Here is a 20,952-nt window from a genome sequence, read left to right as displayed (position 1 = left end):
TCGATTTAATACTATACTAAATAGAACTATACGTATTTTCAGAGTGATGTCACATTTTCCTGGAGGAGGTAATGCATCTGGTGACGTACTAGTGAGTATAAGATTAATAAAATAGTCCTAATTAATTACGTTGTGTGGAAGGAAGGTCAGGAAGGACCACTTAGGGCAGGCTTGACTGGAATTTCATGACAGATGATAATGTATTAAGTACTTGTTAGCAGTTGATGATGACGATGATGACGATGATGATGATGATGATGATGATGATGATGATGATGATGGTCAGTACTTGTTAACAGATGATGATGATGATGATGGTCAGTACTTGTTAACAGATGATGATGATGATGATGGTCAGTACTTGTTAACAGATGATGATGATGATGATGATGGTCAGTACTTGTTAACAGATGATGATGATGATGATGGTCAGTACTTGTTAACAGATGATGATGATGATGATGGTCAGTACTTGTTAACAGATGATGATGATGATGATGTATAAAGTACTTGTTAGCAGTTGATGATGATGATGATGATGATGATGATGATGATGATGACGACGACGTATAAAGTACTTGTTGGCAGTTGATGATGATGATGATGATGATGATGACGTAAAAAGTACTTGTTAGCAGTTGATGATGGTGATGATGAACATTGATTAAGCACTTGATGATGATGACTTTGGAATCGTGTAGGCAGGGGTCATTTTGAAGACGGCCATGTGATAAATGGCAGATGACTAGAATGGGTAATGACTAGAATGGGTAATGACTAGAATGGGTAATGACTAGAACGGGTAATGACTAGAACGGGTAATGACTAGAACGGGTAATGACTAGAACGGGTAATGACTAGAACGGGTAATGACTGAAATGGAAATAACTATAATGATCAGCGACCAAGAAAAGTTTGGGAACTACTGAATTTTGTGATGTGGCAGTGTGTGGAGTGATGTGGTGTGTGGAGTGATGTGGTGTGTGGAGTGATGTGGTGTGTGGAGTGATGTGGTGTGTGGAGTGATGTGGTGTGTGGAGTGATGTGGTGTGTGGAGTGATGTGGTGTGTGGAGTGATGTGGTGTGTGGAGTGATGTGGTGTGTGGAGTGATGTGGTGTGTGGAGTGATGTGGTGTGTGGAGTGATGTGGTGTGTGGAGTGATGTGGTGTGTGGAGTGATGTGGTGTGTGGAGTGATGTGGTGTGTGGAGTGATGTGGTGTGTGGAGTGATGTGGTGTGTACAGTAGAATGGAGTGATACGGTGTGTAGAATGGAGTGATACGGTGTGTGGAGTGATACGATACGGTGTGTGGAGTGATACGATACGGTGTGTGGAGTGATATGGTGTGTGGAGTGATACGATAAGGTGTGTGGAGTGGTATGGTGTGTGGAGTGGTATGGTGTGTGGAGTGGTATGGTGTGTGGAGTGGTATGGTGTGTGGAGTGGTATGGTGTGTGGAGTGGTATGGTGTGTGGAGTGGTATGGTGTGTGGAGTGGTATGGTGTGTGGAGTGGTATGGTGTGCGGAGTGGTATGGTGTGTGGAGTGGTATGGTGTGCTGAGTGGTATGGTGTGCGGAGTGGTATGGTGTGTGGAGTGGTGTGGTGTGTGGAGTGATATGGTGTGTGAAGTGGTATGGTGTGTGGAGTGATATGGTGTGTGGGTGTGAGTGAGGTGACTCATGTTAAAGGTCAGTTCAATAACTTATCTGGCCTCAGGTGCATGGGTGATTATGGACGTTTTGTGTGTGTGTGTGTGTGTGTGTGTGTGTGTGTGTGTGTGTGTGTGTGTGTGTGTGTGTGTGTGTGTGTGTGTGTGTGTGTGTGTGTGTGTGTGTGTGTGTGTGTGTGTGTGTGTGTGTGTGTGTGTGTGTGTGTGTGTGTGTGTGTGTGTGTGTGTGTGTGTGTGTGTGTGTGTGTGTGTGTGTGTGTGTGTGTGTGTGTGTGTGTGTGTGTGTGTGTGTGTGTGTGTGTGTGTGTGTGTGTGTGTGTGTGTGTGTGTGTGTGTGTGTGTGTGTGTGTGTGTGTGTGTGTGTGTGTGTGTGTGTGTGTGTGTGTGTGTGTGTGTGTGTGTGTGTGTGTGTGTGTGTGTGTGTGTGTGTGTGTGTGTGTGTGTGTGTGTGTGTGTGTGTGTGTGTGTGTGTGTGTGTGTGTGTGTGTGTGTGTGTGTGTGTGTGTGTGTGTGTGTGAACATTAACAGTAGTCTATTACCCTTACTTGCCATTAAGCTCCCTTTCGTACATTACATGTCTCTAGGCAATTCTTGAGTATCTTTTCCTTATCTGAATGGTTTTAAAAATTCAGTAAAGACGAAAATGGGTCTGGCACAGCTACCTGACTGGCCACGATATTTTGGTCTTCAGTATCCTCTAGAGCATAGATTATTGGAGGTTTCTGATCAATGGAAACACCCTCTGTCACCTATCCAGTCCTCTCTTAGTCCATCCATCTTTCTCCTTCACTGGTTTCTTTATAAATATTTTTTATTTATATATACTGTGTCTATCCTTACCATATCAAGACTTTAGTGATTCCTTGCACATCCTCGGGGAATTTAATATAAAACCCGCTCTATCTCTCATCAGCTCTCCACTCTTCCCTTCGCTATACCTCTTTCACGTAAACCTGTCGAAGATGTTTATCCTTTTTTCGCTTTATTTCTCTAGCTCACAACACTTCCTCATAACCAGCATCATATACTAATGTTAATCTTTTCCTACAACTCGCCATTCAAGCTGGAGAGATGGCAAATTTGGGCCAGGATAAAGTGAACAGAGTATATCGGTAGTGTTCTTATGCTGTATTCCATTTCTCGCTTATCCTTCTAACAAACTCTCTCACACTCTCATCAGCTCCCCCATAAAGCTTCCTCATTATCCCAATATCTATCCTTCACGATATTTTTCAAACCTGACGCAGATCTCCAGCCTTTTCAGAAAGCTCATTTGATGTCACTTTTACATCGAGTGGTCCACATATAAAACTCCTTGCGCACTCTGAAGGCCATTTCTCTTGTGTTGCTTGAATGGCTCCGTCAGCGTTACATAGTGTTTATCCTGCAACATTTATTCAACTCCTACTCTCCTGCCACACCCACGCCCACACCAGCAGAACAAACCTTCCTCACAACACAAAAGATACCCCCAAGTGAGTTTCCAGTGAAGCGCAATTTATGGACCACCCTGCCCTTCTCAACTCAGTGTTCTTCCGTACAATATTGGACCAAGGCTTGTTGATCCCTTCCATAAATCTCTGAGGGATGCTTATCAAACCCGCACTATCTTATCAGTCCTCCACATCCCTCCCCTTTTTACCTTCTCTAGTTACCGTATCTAAATTATGAGTTTTTCACCTTAACTTGGCCCAGATTTTCGTCATTTTGTAGTTTAATTCCCATAGCTCAAGTGCAGAAAAGGACAGTGCTACAGCTATGCATCCTTCCACAGCAGTTCTTCGTGACTAGCATTGTATTCCAGCGTTAATCCAGTGTTACAACTCGGCAGTCAAAACGGAAATGGGTCACATTTAGGCCACGTTGGAGTGAAAGGAGTATAGCTTCCTTACCATATTGGACCAAGGCTTGTTGATCCCTGTCATATTCTGCGAAGGCTTCTTGTTAAACCCACACTCCTGTACCAACTCCTGGGTGAGACTTCTGAGCCTCTGCACCTCCCTCGCCATGCGCCTCCTGCCGAAGTCCTCCACCAGAGCGTCGAAGCGGTCCAGGAAGTAGTTGTAGATGAGGTAGTCAGGGGCAAGTTTCTCCCGCAGCACGGTGACGGCGGCTTCACTTAGGCTGGTCTTGTACTGAAGGTGAAGGTGTGGGATTGGTTGAGGATGGAGAAGAAGGAAAAGAGGATGAATTTGTGCTGTAAGTGAAGATGTGGGATTGGGTGAGGATGGAGAGGGGGGGGGGAGGGCGAATCGGGAAAGACACACTGAAAACACACAGGGGAAGAAGAAAGTGACTATGAGAATGGTTAGTAGCGGTGGCACAGGACAGGGCGAGAATAATTATTGACACGAGAACGCGATGTTATAGGACAGGGTGACACTGGGTAGAGGGGCGAGACGATGATATAAATATAGGGCAGGAAAGCACATATTAAGAACAAAATCAGAAGGGCATAACTAGCTGATGTACACTCTCACCAAAAAGTTCTCGAAGCCTGCAAGCACCATGCATTCTAGGAAATACGTGGATGCCCTGATTAACCATTCTCTAGGTGACTGGAAGAGTTGCCAGTGACTCCTATCCCACTCCCGTTGTGTAATCATAATGCTGTTTCGTCTTTGTCGCTCAGTAGTCATAATTCATAGCCATTATAATGAAGTGTTGAAGTGTGGCAGTAATAAATATTCAGACTGTTCCACCGTAGCATAACAGGTTGGTTGTATTTGACGAGAATAATCACGTATTACCTCGGAAAGTTCTTTCCTTTGAGCTGGATAAAACAGTGTAGCGTTAGCCAAAACGATTACTTATGCATCGTATTGACTGAAATATATTAGGATGGCGGCTTATAGCAATGGCTAATGATGTAGGTGTGGTACGTGGTCCCTTTAAGCAGCACACGAACTCGGATACAACGCTCAGTATTGTCTCGAAACCTGCATCATGACGGTTGTTTCATGGAGGCCTGATATCCACATGTGGCACCTCACCTGTCAGTGGTTGCTTATATTTCTAACACCCTTGATTTTCACAGATTAATAGCAATACCAAGAGCACCAGTAGTAAACCATGCCACATCAATTCATCTTACAGTCTCGGGAGCATATTGCGACACAGTTTACTTCATCAGACGTGACAATACACCGCTGTGCACTAGACGCCACTGTAATGATTTGGAAATATGTCATCAGAATTAGACATGCCAGTTATTTCGAGATGATTAGCTGTGTTCCGATCATTTTCACATCCATCGTGGCCCGACCTTCGAGAATTTTTTGGTGAGAGTATACAAAAGGGCAAGAGTGAACACGGGAAGAACACCATGATAACAATAGGGTGGAAAACGAATTGGAGAAGAAATAGTTGATATGAGAACAGGATGAGAACGAGCAAGGGAAGAACATGATAGAGGGGTAAGGTGGGAAAGAACGAGAGAACACGGTGATACAGATCTAGGCGAGAACAGTTATTGTCATAGGAACACGAATAATACAGAACCAGATAATGTACAGGATTACAAACATATAAAAAATTCTATGTATAATGAAGGTTTATTCTCACGGAAGGGACAAGTAATATTATCGCAAATATTATGTGCAGGAATGAATGTTGGAAAATGAGAAAATACAAGAGATGGAAATGAAGGAAGGTTGGAAGATGGAAGGGAAATGAGGGACTGATGGTGGAAAGATTGGTACGATAAATTATTGCATGGATACGGTGAAGGATGAACATTCGTTATTACAAGTAGGTTTTGGGGGGAGAGAGAGAGAGAGAGAGAGAGAGGATTCTGGTGCCCGAGGATGTCATGCCAAAAGTGATGACAGTTGTTGAAAAAAAAAAATAATGGAAAGGCTGTACCGGTATGTTCTAGTGTGTGTGTGTGTGTGTGTGTGTGTGTGTGTGTGTGTGTGTGTGTGTGTGTGTGTGTGTGTGTGTGTGTGTGTGTGTGTGTGTGTGTGTGTGTGTGTGTGTGTGTGTGTGTGTGTGTGTGTGTGTGTGTGTGTGTGAGTGTGTGTGTGTGTGTGTTTGTGTGTGTGTGTGTGTGTGTGTGTGTGTGTGTGTGTGTGTGTGTGTGTGTGTGTGTGTGTGTGTGTGTGTGTGTGTGTGTGTGTGTGTGTGTGTGTGTGTGTGTGTGTGTGTGTGTGTGTGTGTGTGTGTGTGTGTGTTTTTGTGTGTGTGTGTTTGTGTGTGTGTGTGTGTGTGTGTGTGTGTGTGTGTGTGTGTGTGTGTGTGTGTGTGTGTGTGTGTGTGTGTGTGTGTGTGTGTGTGTGTGTGTGTGTGTGTGTGTGTGTGAACCTCACCTTGTTCTCCCTGGCATTCAGCTTAAGAACAATCACATCCTTAAGGTGCCAACACAGGAAGTGAGCCAACAGCACCAGACTCTCCTCCATCCTCTCAGCCACCATCACGAAGTCAAACTCTCTACTCGCTCGCTCTACCTGTGGATAGGGAGTCAATTGATCCTTCTACCTTTACCTGGGACGTGCACTGTATTCCCACTCCCTGCACTGCCACAGCTTAGAGTTTCGGCAGCCCGTGTCTATGATGAGTGCCTGGAAGAGGACCCTGCCGAGAAAACCAAGCCTCAATATTGTTTGGCCTCTGTCTCTTGTATTTTGGCCAGGCACTAGAATCCGATTTATGAGCACCTGACGTGGAATCTGTTCTCGCTGCAGCTAAAGTGCTTCCTTGGGTGATTATTCAGCAAGTATCAAGATCCAGGAACTATGACACTATCACTGCAGGGCATCTTAGGCGGAATACACACCAATAGTTGCATTCTTACGCCATACATTCCCCTCATCCAATCACTTGCCTTTGCTACCAGCCTTTGCTCGTCCTTCAAACATACCCTACACTTTCCCACATGCTATTCATCTCAGTACATTCTATATTACATAAACTTAAACCTGGTAAAAAAATGTAAGCTGTTTCAGCTCTATAACAAGGTGTACGTAACCCCTTTTCAGCTCAATTGGTAGATAAGTGTAGTCAGACTGGAGGGTTGATTTGATTAGTAACCAAGGAGACTCATTCATACATCATAACTAAGGCTTATAATTCATGCAACCTAGACTTACTATACACATTGTTGGAGTGACCCAGTTCCTTCAGATGAAAGCAAAACAACAACTATAATCATTCATATGCCCAAAGTTCAGGGAGTGGATACTAGAACGTGAGACAGGTAACACTTCTGCTGAGGAAGGACATTATTAAAAAATCTCCCTATTATAGAGGTTTGGTTATACGCTCATTATTTTAACTTGGCCTAAAATTGTCACCACTCCATCTTGATAAACACTGGAATACGATGCTAGTCAAGAAGAAGTGTTGCGAGAATGACTTAAGAGCCATGGCACTGTGTTTTTCCGCTACTGAGCTATGTAAAAGAAACTGCAAAGGAACAAATCTTGCTAAGTTAGGGAGAAACAGCTACATTTGACAGACCTTCTACGGATTAAGGTTACTCCAACATACATTCTCTCTCTCTCTCTCTCTCTCTCTCTCTCCCACACACACACACCTCGTTGCACCACAACCACGCCAAAATCAGACACTAGAAGAAAACATTTCGCCAAAATTAATATTGGCGAGACTGAAGGCCATCTGCTTAGAATTTACGTCATGAAGGAGAAGCCCCCATATATTTTTTTTTTTTTTTTACGGTAAATTCTGAAAACACGTGATGAAGAGGGAACATGTCTGACCTCTTGACGCTGTTGGTGGCTGCACTCTGTAATGTGGGATACAGGCTAATGTCATCAAATAATCATAGACGTCTGACAATAGATAGATAGACAGAGACAGACAGACAGATAGACTGATAGATAAATAGATATGTGTCAGTCACAACTAAGGAATTTGCTTTTCCCTTTAATTTCTTTTTTGGTTCGGTCACACTTTTTTTTTTTTTTTAACACCGTCAATTTTTTTGTTTTGTTTTTGGAGGAACTGTGTGAACTTGGAGCTGGATATATTCCTAATTAACTGGGTATATTCTTAATTAACTGGATATATCCCTGATTAACTGGATATATCCTTAATTAAGTGGATATAACTAATTAAATCAGACAAAACCTTCATTAACTGGATATATACTTCGTTAACTGGATATAATCTTCATTAATCGGACATAAACCCCATTAACCGGATATAACCTTCTTTAACCGTACCGGTATATAACCTTAATTAACCATATATAACCTTAATTAACTGTATGTAACCTTAATTAACCAGATATAACCTTAATTAACTGGATGTATCCTTCATTAACTGGATACAACCTTAATTAACCAAATATAACCTTAATCAACCCTTTTGCTATTGTGACCTAAGCTGAAAAGAATCGTCAGAGAGAGAGAGAGAGAGAGAGAGAGAGAGAGAATAGGTCCTTCAGCTGAAGAGGTCAATGCTAGAGAGATTTAGTTATATGCTGTCCACTTCAACTTGGCCTAATATTGAATTTTGTTTATCTGTTGCATGAGTAATACTAGAAAATGGCGCTGGTCACGAAGAAGTGCTATGGAAATAATGTAGAGTCGTAGTACTTCTCTAAAAATGGTGCTAGTTACGAAAAAGTGCTATGAAAAAATGTAGAGCAGTTGTACTGTTCTATTCTGCCCCTGAGCTACGGGAAACAAGCTGTTTAATGACGAAAAATCTCTGCTGCCAATATGAGATCGATGAATGATCAGTTTAGGATGGCTGTTGTTACTGTATGGTCAGCGTTAAAATCCTGTCACATCTTACTTTCTCTCCGTGAACTTTGAAAATCATTGTGGTGAAACTACAAGAGATGATGATGACAATAATATCTCTATCTATCTATATACCTAGGCTGCTTCCCCCAAGGAAAGGGAGGTAGCCGAGACAGGACGACACACTCCCCATTTACTCATCCATTCAAACACATTCATTCCCATCTTAGCCCCAAAGGGGAGAACGGACAGATCCTCACATAATATAGTTAAATAAAAACATCAGTGTAGGCCGCTGTACATTCACCAGATTGCAGTCTTTTCACATTAACTTGCCTCGGATTTTCGTCCTATCGCAGCTTTTTTCACGTAACTCAGTGGCAGAAAAGGAAAACGCTATGACTCTACATCCTTTCATAGCACTTAATCATGACTAGCATCGTACTGTGGCTTTAATCCCTTGTTACAACTCGGCATGCAAGATGGAGCAATGGTAATTTTAGGTCAAGACAGAGGAAGAGGAGTATAATTTTTAAAAGTTCAAGGCAAGGAGAAAAACAAAAGATGGAAATATTAGGCCGAGATACAATCCATGAGCAGGAGAAAACAGGAGAGATGATAATTTTAGGCCAAGAAAAAGCAAAAGGAGTATAATTTTCAAAGTAAGTGGAGAGGACAAAAACAAGAGAGATGGTAATCTGGAGGCAAGAGAGAGCAAAATGAGTATAATTTTCAAAGTACGTGGAAAAGAGAAAATAGGAGAGATGGTAATTTTGGGGCAAGAGAGAGCAAAAAGAGTATAATTTTCAAACTATGTGGAGCGGAGAAAAACAAGAGAGGTACCATGACTTCTGACGGAGACTGTACCCTTGTCAGCCCCACCTACCATGGCGGCGACGGCGGTGATGTTGTTGATGGTACTGGCGGGCATTCCGAAGTCCCACGCCATTTGGTTGTAGCCCAGGTAGCCGTGGTGACGAGGAGAAGAGACGGGCGTCCTCAGCACAAACTGCTCGGCGTTCATTTTGTAGTGCTGGTGAAGGAACAGGGAGTCTTGCATCCATTTTTCAAGCCCATCAATGCCGTAAAAACCGCATTATCCTGCACCGATTCTCAATTCCATCCTTGCCATGAAAACCGTATTATCCTGCATCCATTTTCAAACCCATCAGTGCCATAAACACAATATTATTCTTCAAAACCAAATTATCCCTCTAGACCATCAGTGTCATCAAAACCATTTAGTCTCCCTCAAAGCCTTAAAAAACCCCACAGTCCTTAAAACCATCATGTTCTTCAAAACCACCAATATCATTAAAACATACGGTATTATTTCGGAATGGCACCCAATAAGAGAAACTTAAATTAATCTGTCCATCATTTAGTTTATGCCATTTTAAACAATTTCTCTTCTATACATAACCGTCGCAAACTTTTCAGCACTTAGTAAATATTGGGGGTGGGTTGTGTGACCATTATCGCGTCTACGTTAAAATCAGGTTGGGTTGGGTTGGGTTGGGTGATTTTAACGTAGACGGAATAAGAGATGGAAATAGAGGCTAGAGAATCCCCCCTGTCTCCACTGTACGTAAAGAAGAATTTGCGACGGATGCCTAGAGATGAGGAAGTCCTTAAGAATGGCTAAAGTTCAGTAATGAGCCTATTAATTTCGGTGTCCGTTCGTTGGGTGTAATTCAGATATTTACCAACCACTGCCTACCTTAAGACTCTCAGAAACTCTCAATATTCCCAGAACCAGCAGTACCATCAAAACCATACAACATTCCTTTCTCCTTCTCCATCCCTCTCCTCCTTCCCTTCGCTCTCATCTTTCGTGTCTCTGTCCCTCCCTTCGCCTTCTTCCGTCTTTCCATTTCCCCTTCCCTTCCTTCCTTCCTTCCTTCGCTCTTCCCTTCAATCTCTATCCCCTTCCCTCTCTATCTCCTTCCATTCTCCCTTCCCTTCCTCTCTCCCTGCATCCACCCATCCCCCTTTCCCTTCTTCTCTCCCTCTTTCCTCCACCCTCCCTTTTCTTTCTTACTCTATCCCTTCACCCTCTGCTTCTATCTCTATCCCTTTTCCCTCCCTCCCTCCCTTCTTCCAACATCTGTCCATCCACCATTCCCTCTTCCATCCCTCCGTCCCTCCATCTCCCTCACTCCTTCCCTCCCTCCCTCCCTCCCTCCATACCCCCCTTCCCTCCCTCCCACCTCCATCACTTACCTCTTCCATCTTGGTGTATGTATAAAGCGACTCAAACAGCTGCGTTGGCTCTCTCACAATGCTTATGTATACGGTGTCGTTGGGCATGATCTTCACTATCTGGCGAGAGAAAGGAAATTGAGGAGGGTTACAGGTGCGCTCTCTCTCTCTCTCTCTCTCTCTCTCTCTCTCTCTCTCTCAATATCATTACTGCGACTCGTATTTAAACTTACCAGAACACTTGGCGGGAGAGTCGGCCCCTTGCGAGTTTTCGGCGACAGTTGAAAATATCGGTAACAATAACTTTCGTAGATTTTTGCACATATCTCATTTGAAACAAACATATCGTGTGAAAATAGTGTTGTTTGGTGGACAATGTTAAACTTCGACTTGGAGGTAAATTTATCTCTGTCTATCTGTCCATTGCCAGACGCCTTAATCCCGTAAGGGGTGGCCACAAACAAATCGCCTCCATGTCGCCCTGTTCCCTGCCATTTCATTGCCCTGCTCCCACTTCACACCCCCCTCTCTCATATACCTCTCCACTCCATCCCTCCATCTCATCCTTGGCCTCCCTCTCCCTTTTCCCCCCTCCACCTCACTCACATACACTCTCCCCGTTAGTCTCTCACTCTCCATCCTTTCCACATGTCCAAACCACCTCAGTGTGTTTCTCCTAACGCTTCCTAATCACATCCACATCACACCACAACGATCCTTCACTTCCTCATTTGTCAGTCTGTCTCTCCATGTGACTCCACATGCTCCTCTCAAGTAATTAATTTCCACAGCACTCACTCTTGACTTCTGTCCCTCCAACAACGTCCAAGCTTCACTTCCATATGTTAGAGTAGGCATGACAATACTGTCATGTAGTAACTTTTTCACTTCCATGCCCACTATCCCCTGTTTCTTATCACTGCTTTCAAGGAACTAGCAACCTTTCTTCCTTGTTGTACCCTTTCAAGCACTTCATCCTCTAAAGTTGGAGGTAAATAAGGATAGAATATCACCGAAGACCGTCCATCTTTTGAAATTGTTGAAGAAATTCATCGAGTACTTCATATTACCTCAAAGCTGTATTCACATGAAATTTATCTGTTTTAAAGGCAGTTAATTCTGATATTACGAAAATGATAGGTGTCGAAGTATCCATTTTGTGTGGTGTTCACGGGTGTCTTGCTCTGATGGCTAATATTAAAACTGTCGGGCCTAGCAAACTTGTCACTATGTTCTTTAGGAATATACTGATACGAAGAAAAACTGAACATTCACTGAGTATTGCTATTGCTGTGAGAGCAACGTGCGATTGTCTTTATGCTGTGAGAAAGAATTTTGAAACAGCACCACACGTTTTAACACAGTAGACTCTCATAAACCTTCCCCTCCTCCAACACATTTCCTGCTCATTTCACACATTTCGTTGTCCTCGACACTCATTTCTCTAACCCAGACACCTTCACAGTTGGGAGGTATTAAAAACTTCACTGCACTCACTTCACTTCACCGCACTCAAACTTCACTGCACTCAAACCACTTCACTGCAGTCACTTCACTTCACCGCACTCAAACTTCACTGCACTCAAACCACTTCACTGCAGTCACTTCACTTCACCGCACTCAAACTTCACTGCACTCAAACCACTTCACTGCAGTCACTTCACTTCACCGCACTCAAACTTCACTGCACTCAAACCACTTCACTGCAGTCACTTCACTTCACCGCACTCAAACTTCACTGCACTCAAACCACTTCACTGCACTCAGACCAACATCTCTACGACCCTCATTTTCACTGGGCATACTTTCCAACCTCAGCCCCAGCTCCCACCAGCATACCAGCCCATCCCGTTCATTCCTTTGCTCACCGTACCCACTTCCTGACCCTCCTATGGCGGTTCATATGCTTGCTTTAGGTTGCTTGAACATAGAGAGAGAGAGAGAGAGAGAGAGAGAGAGAGAGAGAGAGAGAGAGAGAGAGAGAGAGAGAGAGAGAGAGAGAGAGAGAGAGAGAGAGAGAGAGAGAGAGAGAGAGAGAGAGAGAATCACAATGCCGACGACTGCCAAGTTAAAGAAAATTATACCAGTCCTTATCATGTGCATCGCCCACACATACGCCTTCGAGCCATTTCCATCTTGCGTCAGTGTATAAATAACATGTAATAAGCGTCCACACTGAAAGTGTGGAACGTGTTCGAGCTAGCGATCAAGTCAAGCAGTGCTGAATATCGTCTCGTGTGGCTCATCATCTTCCTTGGATTTTCTGACCTGAAAATACTAAAAAGAACTTATAAGACTACACCAATAATATTCCTTCACACTTCCGAATACTCCTCTTCTATTAATTTTAAGTCTAGAGCTTGGGACCTGGCAGGTTATTAATGACTGCTTGTTGGTCACCCACAAAAATTACTTTCAGCAAATCTCTCGGTGCGCTCTGATTCGAAAAAGAAATCAGATATTCAGAGTTTCGTCGATCAGGGTAATGTATTTGTCTGACTCGAACTCTGTCAAAAATTCCCCCCCCCCAAAAAAAAGCCAAACATAAGGTATTATTTGTTTTGAAAAGGCAAAACCTGGTTACTCTCAGCAATCGTCGGAAAATACCTTAGACCGTTACTTCTTGCGCAGCCGGCTGTTACGCTAATCTGCCTTATTAAAAAATGGTTTCCTAGCTTTACGGAAAAACTGCTGGGAATTATGGGCTGTCTATGAGAATAATTGAGGATTTTTATGCAATTTCCAAATTGGTATCTATCTATCTTGTAACTTCAAAATTGGCTGAGATATCCAAAAAAGTTCGCTATTGTACTAATGAGTTTTCCTCCCGACCCCTGCCCCCATTTCTTGCTGATGCGATAGATCTTTCGCTCGGGTACATATGTCGGGGGTCCAAACTGTGACTAAATTTGGTGTTCGAGCGAGCGAAAAGAAATAAATAAAGTCTTCAGGCTAGGTCAGGTAGGGAAACGGTGATGGCGGACAATTTCAATTGTTCTTTTACCTATAACGTCAGCTGAGAATTGTAACGGTACGGTGCAGAGGACGAAAGAACTTGGAGAAAATGGTTTATTCTCGTCATCAACGCTAATTTTTGGTGCAGAACCGCTAACTTAATAGGCGTTTGAACTGGCTCTCACACCGACAAGGGCTTATTATCCAATGTTATTGTGTAGTTAGAGGCCCTGTTCAATTGCACGAGGAACGATTGGCGATGACGTTGTTAGTCGTGTGGTCTAGAACAGCTCTTGACCGCCAATAACACTCTTTCGTCCATCGACAAGTAGGTCAATGACTCTAGGACCAATTTTCAAGAAAAAAAAAAAAAAACAGAAAAGAAAACATCCGCGGAATTATTGCCTATGGCTCAAGCATCATAATTATAAAAGTTACATGTCGTTGTACATATGTTCTTTGAGAAACTTTGTGCAACTTATGTTCGATGAGGAGCAGAAAGAAATGTTTTAGCGGAGGTTTCATTTGTGTTAGACTTTTTCCCATTTTTTTTCCGTATATTTACTACTACGAAAGGGGTAGAGGGTGAGCGATAACTATGCCCCGTGAACGTACAGGAACACAATGACTGCAATCTGAGGCTCCCATCGTTATCGTGTAAGGAAGCTCCCTAACACCTTTTCCTTACCAGTTTATTTCTGCCTGGACAGTTTTACTCATTGCTTTTACCTTATTAACCATTCTGTTTCGAAAAGGAATAAATATGATACAAGAGACTATACCCCTTTTATTCTGACTTGGCCTAATACTGTTATCTCTCCATCTTGAATGCCGAGTTGTAATGAGATAAACACTAGAATACGATGCTAGTCACGAAGAAGTGCTATGGGATGGAGATGTAGCTAGTACTAACGTTTTCTCCACTCAGCTGCATGAAATAAGCCACAAAAGGATGAAAATCTGGTCCAGGTAAAGGTGAAAGGAATATAGTAATATGTAATATGCAAAATAAATCGCAAAGGAAAAGGTGTTAGTATGCTTAGGAGAATCCGTGTGTGGTAAAGAGTGACCAAGGAATGCATTATTAAAACTGAGAACCCAAAGGTGTGCACATCCCCCCAGTTTTTTACGTTAATCAGTAAAGCAAGTGATGATGATACAAGTCTGACCTGTGTTTTTTTCCTGACTACAGTGTGAGTGGAGGATACCTGTATTCTGGTGTATGGATTTTTTTTTAATGTAATTTGTTTTTCTTTCCTCTGTTCACCTGATAAAAAAAAAATGTGGACTATAAGCTGGTCACATTTAACAGTCACAGGTGTTCGTAAATGGCCGTCAGAAATTAAGTCTTTGCACACTCAGTTTTAATTACACGAACGCTACAAGGAAATTTTCCGTCCTAATTTTTAACTCCGTCCTGTACAGAGTCGTTTCTTGTTCCTTTTTCTAGTTTCCCCCACACGAGTTATGAAGATCGGGAGAGGCCCTTACTGCAGTTGAAGTATATCAGCCAATTTACTACATGACATTCTAGACTGAATAAAATCGTCTGGTGGTAGCTGTGGTAAATTAAAGGTGGGGATTGGCGCCTACACGTAATGGCATGGAACAACAAACCCCACTCCAGTCCCTCTCTATCCTCCAAGGGGAGGATGGTGGAGTGCAGGGTAACTCGAGCTTGAAGTCCACCGCCTTCACGACCAAGAGGAACCTGAGCTCACAAGAAGAAGAAAAAAAAAAAAGAACAAGAAGAAGAAGAAAAAGAAAAAGAAGAAAACAGCAACAACAAACAGAACAACAACAAAAAGAAGAAGAAAATTAAGAACAGCAAATAGAAAAGTTGGGGTTCAAAGGCTTCAGCTCAGCTCATGAACCCTCTAACGATCGGGACAGGTCTAACATTCCCTCCCATCTAACCCCAGACGATTTTATTCAGCTGAGAGGGGATTATAGGAGCATAAGGGGGTTTCATTCACAGTTCTTTTAAATCATCATCTTCACCCCAGTTCATTCATCCCAGTTCATTCATCCCAGTTCCTTCATCCCAGTTCCTTCATCCCAGTTCATTCACCCCAGTTCCTTCATCCCAGTTCATTCATCCCAGTTCCTTCATCCCAGTTCCTTCATCCCAGTTCATTCACCCCAGTTCCTTCATCCCAGTTCATTCATCCCAGTTCATTCACCCCAGTTCCTTCACCCCAGTTCTTTCACCCCTTCAAGCCGAGGATGTGTTCTGTTTACTCTCACTCTTTCCAGACGATTTCATTCAGCTCTTGTAGATGAAGGGGTGGATGAAGGGGTAGATGAAGGGGTGGATGAAGGGGTGGATGAAGGGGTGGATGAAGGGGTGGATGAAGGGGTGGATGAAGGGGTAGATGAAGGGGTGGATGAAGGGGTGGATGAAGGGGTGGATGAAGGGGTAGATGAAGGGGTAGATGAAGGGGTGGATGAAGGGGTAGATGAAGGGGTAGATGAAGGGGTGGATGAAGGGGTAGATGAAGGGATAGATGAAATGGTAGATGAAGGGATAGATGAAATGGTAGATGAAGGGGTAGGTGAAGGGGTGGATGAAGGGGTGGATGAAGGGGTAGGTGAAGGGGTGGATGAAGGGGTGGATGAAGGGGTGGATGAAGGGGTAGGTGAAGGGGTGGATGAAGGGGTAGATGAAGGGGTGGATGAAGGGGTAGATGAAGGGGTGGATGAAGGGGTGGATGAAGGGATAAATGAAGGGGTGGATGAAGGGGTAAGTGAAGGGGTGGATGAGGGTCATATTTAACCTCTCGAGATGGCAAAAACAAGACGATTATTAGAGTATCGAACTGAAGGGGTTGAGGAGAGAACTTTATTTAATCCCAGTTCGAAGTCTCTCTCTCTCTCTCTCTCTCTCTCTCTCTCAAAAAAGTGCCTAAAATCGTCTGAAAAATCAAAACCAAAATACGTCGCCGGTCTGAAGGGGTTAAACTTTCTAAAATTCAATGGATTCTCGCCCCCCTCCCCCTAAACCTTTCAGCCTGAGTACGTATTTTCTTCCCAGCATTATTTCCTACTCATACTACCACACCAGCTCCCATACCAGCAGACTGCGCCGTATCCCCAACACGAAATAAATCATCAGTTGAGTGCGGCGCTATTTCCACACCACCCTTCCATTTTGAAATCCAAGAATAAAACCGTATAAGGAAAGGAAGATATATTGCATCCTCGAAGGGAAGGGGTTATCAGGGTGCGCACACCCACACCCACACCCACACACACACACACACACTGAAAAGAGTTCTGGGAAGGAGAATATGACGGAGGGTAGACACTGGAAAACTTGACTGAGCCTTCCCGTCAACACGAGAGAGAGAGAGAGAGAGAGAGAGAGAGAGAGAGAGAGAGAGAGAGAGGCCAGTTCCACGCACCTCCTTGTGATTCCACTTGGTGTGAATTGCGAAGATGTTGACACCCAGCTTGGCCCAGGGCGACGCACGGTACATGGGTGCCTGGAAGAGGGATGTGCCGCCGCCGTAGTAGTTGCCGTAGTCAGGTAGGGCTAGAAGAAGTCCCTCGTTGTACGCATACCGGAAGAGGATGTTCTGTGTACGCCAGGTGAGGGAGAACAGGTAAATAGATAAATAAACAAATAAACAAAATCCCATGAGGCTTAAACACTAGCAACTGATTGACTCTAAACACACACACACACACACACACACACACACACACACACACACACGCACGCACGCACGCACGCACGCACGCACGCACGCACGCACGCACGCACGCACGCACGCACGCACGCACGCACACACACACACACACACACACACACACACACACACACACACACACACACACACACACACACACACACACACACACACACACACACACACACACACACACACACACACACACACACACACACACACACACACACACACACACACACACACACACACACACACACACACACACACACACACACACACACACACACACACACACACACACACACACACACACACACACACACACACACACACACACACACACACACACACACACACACACACACACACACACACACACACACACACACACACACACACACACACACACACACACACACACACACACACACACACACACACACACACACACACACACACACACACACACACACACACACACACACACACACACACACACACACACACACACACACACACACACACACGAGATGTTCTGCAGTCAAGAGGCTTCCTAAAACCACTTCCTGTGTTTTTAATTTTATACCGGTATATATATATATATTTTTTTTTTTATGCGAGGAAGAAGGAACCAAAGGCTATGAGCCCGCAGTATTACTGTTCCCTCCAAGAGAAAAACAGAATACAAGAGAGAGCCAAATTCAAGATCCGATCATTTCGAGATGCCTGGACACACTGCGTTTGAAAGACTGGAGATCATAGAAAGCAGGAAATACAGACAGAGGGAGACAGTTCCAGAGTTGACCTGTTGCATAAATGAAGGACTGGGAGTAACGGTTAACTCTTGCATTAGAGAGTTGGACAGAAAAGGGATGAGGGTTTGATGCTAGGCGGGTGCTACGCGCCCGTCGTAGAGGTGGAGGAATGCAAGCAGACAGTTCAGAGAAGCAATGGCCATTAAAGTAGCGATAGAAAAGAGATAAAGATTCAACAGTGCAGTGAAGAGACAGAGGTTGAAGGGAGTCAGTAAGAGGAGGAGAGTTAATGAGACGAAAAGCTTTTGACTCCACCCTATTGAGAAGAGCTGTATGTGGGGAGCCTCCCCACACATGAGAGTTGTACTCCACACACGGGCGAATAAAACCCCTGTACGGAGTCAACAATTGTGTAGGGGTAAAGACAGAACGGAGTCGGCTTAGCACACCCAATCTCTTGGAAGCAGATTTTACAAGAGATGTAATATGATCTTTTCATGATAAGTTCCGAGTAAATGAAACCTCAAGCATGTTCAAGGATGATGCAGGATTAAGCTGAATATTATTAAACATTAGTGGGTATACCTGTGGAAGATTTTGACGGGTTGATAGGTGTAAGAACTGAGTCTTTGATGCATTAAAAACAAGAAGATTATTTTTACCCCAGTCAGAGATACAAGCCAAGTAAGACATTAGGTGTGCCATAGCCTCATCCCTTGTTTGTTGAAGTAACTACTGAGATGGGCGTTGCGGGAACTGAATGGAAAGGTGAAGGGTGGAGTCATCAGCGTATGAGTGGATGGGGTTAGATGTACAGGTTAGAAGGTCATTGATGAATAAAAGGAAGAGAGTTGGTGATAGGACAGAGCCCTGAGGAACACCGCTGTTAATAGATCTAGGAGAAGAACGATGGCCGTCTACAACAGCGGCTATAGAACGACCAGAAAGGAAGCTAGCAATGAAGGCACAGATAGAAGGATAGAAACCGTAAGAGGGCAGTTTGGAAATTAAAGATTTATGCCAGACTCGATCAAAAGCCTTAGAGATGTCAAGTGCAATGGCAAAGCTTTCGCCAAAGTCCCGAAAGGAGGATGACCAGGAGTCTGAAAGGTAGGTGAGAAGATCGCCAGTGGAGCGTCCCTGATGGAACCCGTACCGACGATCAGAAAGGAGGTTGTGATAGGAAAGATGCCTTAAAATTTTTCTATTAAGAATTGACTCGTAAAACTTTTGAAATACAGGACGTTAAAGCAATTGGACGATAGTTGGAGGGTTGGGAGTGGTCACCCTTCTTTGGGACTGGCTGAATGAGAGCAAACTTCCAGCAAGAAGGAAAGGTACAAGTTGACAGACAAAGGTGAAAGAGTTTGCCTAGGCAGGGTGTAAGCACAGAAGCACAGTTCTTGAGAACAACAGGAGGGACTCCATCAGGCCTATATGCCTTGTTAGTACTGAGGCCAGTGATGGCAGAAAATACATCAGCTGAAGAAATTTTAATGTCAGCTATGAGGAAGTCAGAGGAGGGAAGTGATGGAGGAACAGCACCGGAATCGTCTAAGGTGGAATTGGAGGAGAAAGTCTGTGCGAAGAGATCTGCTTTGTCAGTAGAAGAAATAGCTACAGAACCTTCAGAGTAGAAAAGAGGAGGGAAGGATGATGAGGTAAAGTTGTTAGAAAGGTTTTTGGCAAAGTGCCAGAAGGAGCGGGAAGAATTCGAGTTGGAGAGTTGAGAGCATTTAGTACGGATGAAATTGTTTTTAGCAGAGCGAAGAACAGACTTAGCACGATTCCGGGCAGAAACGTAAAGATGATGTGATTCAGGGGTGGGTTGGCTCCGGTACCTTTTGTAGGCCCTCTCCTTGTTGCAGACAGCATGAGAACAAGCGTGATTAAACCAAGGCTTTCTTGCGTTCCCGAGAGCATAACCTCCGTAATGCGCAAGGCACACCCAGATGGCTCCCGGTCATGGAAGCAATAATTAATCATTCCAGGGAAAATCAAAGAAGTACTGCCTGAGGGCCTCCCAGTCCGCGGCTCCAAAATGCCACAGACGACGTTTCCCTGGAGGGTCCACAGGCTGTACCGGAGTGATAGGACAGGTTAAGGTAATAAGGTTATGATCGGAGGAGCCCAGCGGAGAGAAAAGATTAACAGTGTAAGCAGAAGGATTAGTTGTAAGGAAGAGGTCAAGTATGTTGGAGCTCTCTCCAAGGCGGTCTGCAGATTCACTTTATTTTATGTTGTTTATATCTTTTTAACATCCGTAACATACAAGATAATATCTGCGTGTAGTAGTGGTGGTGGTAATATTAGCAGCAGCAGTGGTAGTAGTATAGTAGTAGGAGGAGGAGGAGAAGGGGAGGAGGAGAAGGAAGTGGAGTAGTGGTGGTGGTGGTGGTGGTGGTGGTAGTAGAGTAGTAGCAGTAGTAGTAGTAGTAGTAACCCCAAGTTTATTTGAATGTGAACCCGGTAGACTGCAGGCTAAAGTTGCCCCCTCCTGCAGTCCACCATCCCCCTTTCAGGCGATAGGATGGGAACTGAGGGAGTCGAGGGGCATAACCAGCAGAGTCATCCAGCCATATCAACAACACCGCACGAAGGCGAAGAATGAATAGCTATAAAAAAGAGGTTACGAAACATCCACAACCAGTCAGAATACGACCCTTGGGATCAAAATGGCGAAGGTAAGGCGTGAGATCTAAAATAAATCGCTAAAGAAGAGATGTTTCGAAATTACAACCACATAGACTATGCTTCTCACCTGGATGGCTGAGGATGCACACTTGTGGCTCTTGAGGAAGGCGATGTTGGTGGTGGGGGTGCAGGTGGCCTCCCTCTCACTCCAGAACCATCCCTGACCTTCCGCACCCTCGCCCGCCCTCACCTCCTCCAGCCACACCGCGCTGCAAGAGAGACAGACAGAGACAAGTGTGGTGTTGCTTAGTGAGGCCTGGGTGTTGGTGTGGG

General features: G+C 44.2%; 1 protein-coding gene across 1 annotated transcript in view; it reads right to left on the bottom strand.

The window, feature by feature from the left end:
* Window positions 1-20,952, bottom strand: part of LOC145414049 (galactose-3-O-sulfotransferase 2-like) — a 47,403-nt gene that overhangs the window by 16,578 nt on the left and 9,873 nt on the right. Inside the window, exons 2-7 of the mRNA XM_080283612.1 lie at window positions 20,747-20,888; window positions 16,940-17,113; window positions 10,602-10,700; window positions 9,265-9,411; window positions 5,979-6,116; window positions 3,564-3,806 (exon numbers count right to left, since the gene is read on the bottom strand). Of these exons, the coding sequence (XP_080139738.1) occupies window positions 3,564-3,806; window positions 5,979-6,116; window positions 9,265-9,411; window positions 10,602-10,700; window positions 16,940-17,113; window positions 20,747-20,888 (943 nt within the window). The remainder of the gene's footprint in view (window positions 1-3,563; window positions 3,807-5,978; window positions 6,117-9,264; window positions 9,412-10,601; window positions 10,701-16,939; window positions 17,114-20,746; window positions 20,889-20,952) is intronic.

The sequence above is a fragment of the Coenobita brevimanus genome, chromosome 98, assembly GCF_032717465.1.
Source record: "Coenobita brevimanus isolate Jiangsu-jjx chromosome 98, ASM3271746v2, whole genome shotgun sequence".
Lineage (NCBI taxonomy): Eukaryota > Metazoa > Arthropoda > Malacostraca > Decapoda > Coenobitidae > Coenobita > Coenobita brevimanus.
Note: the sequence above shows the minus strand (reverse complement) of the source record. Positions and strands in the feature narration are given on the sequence as shown.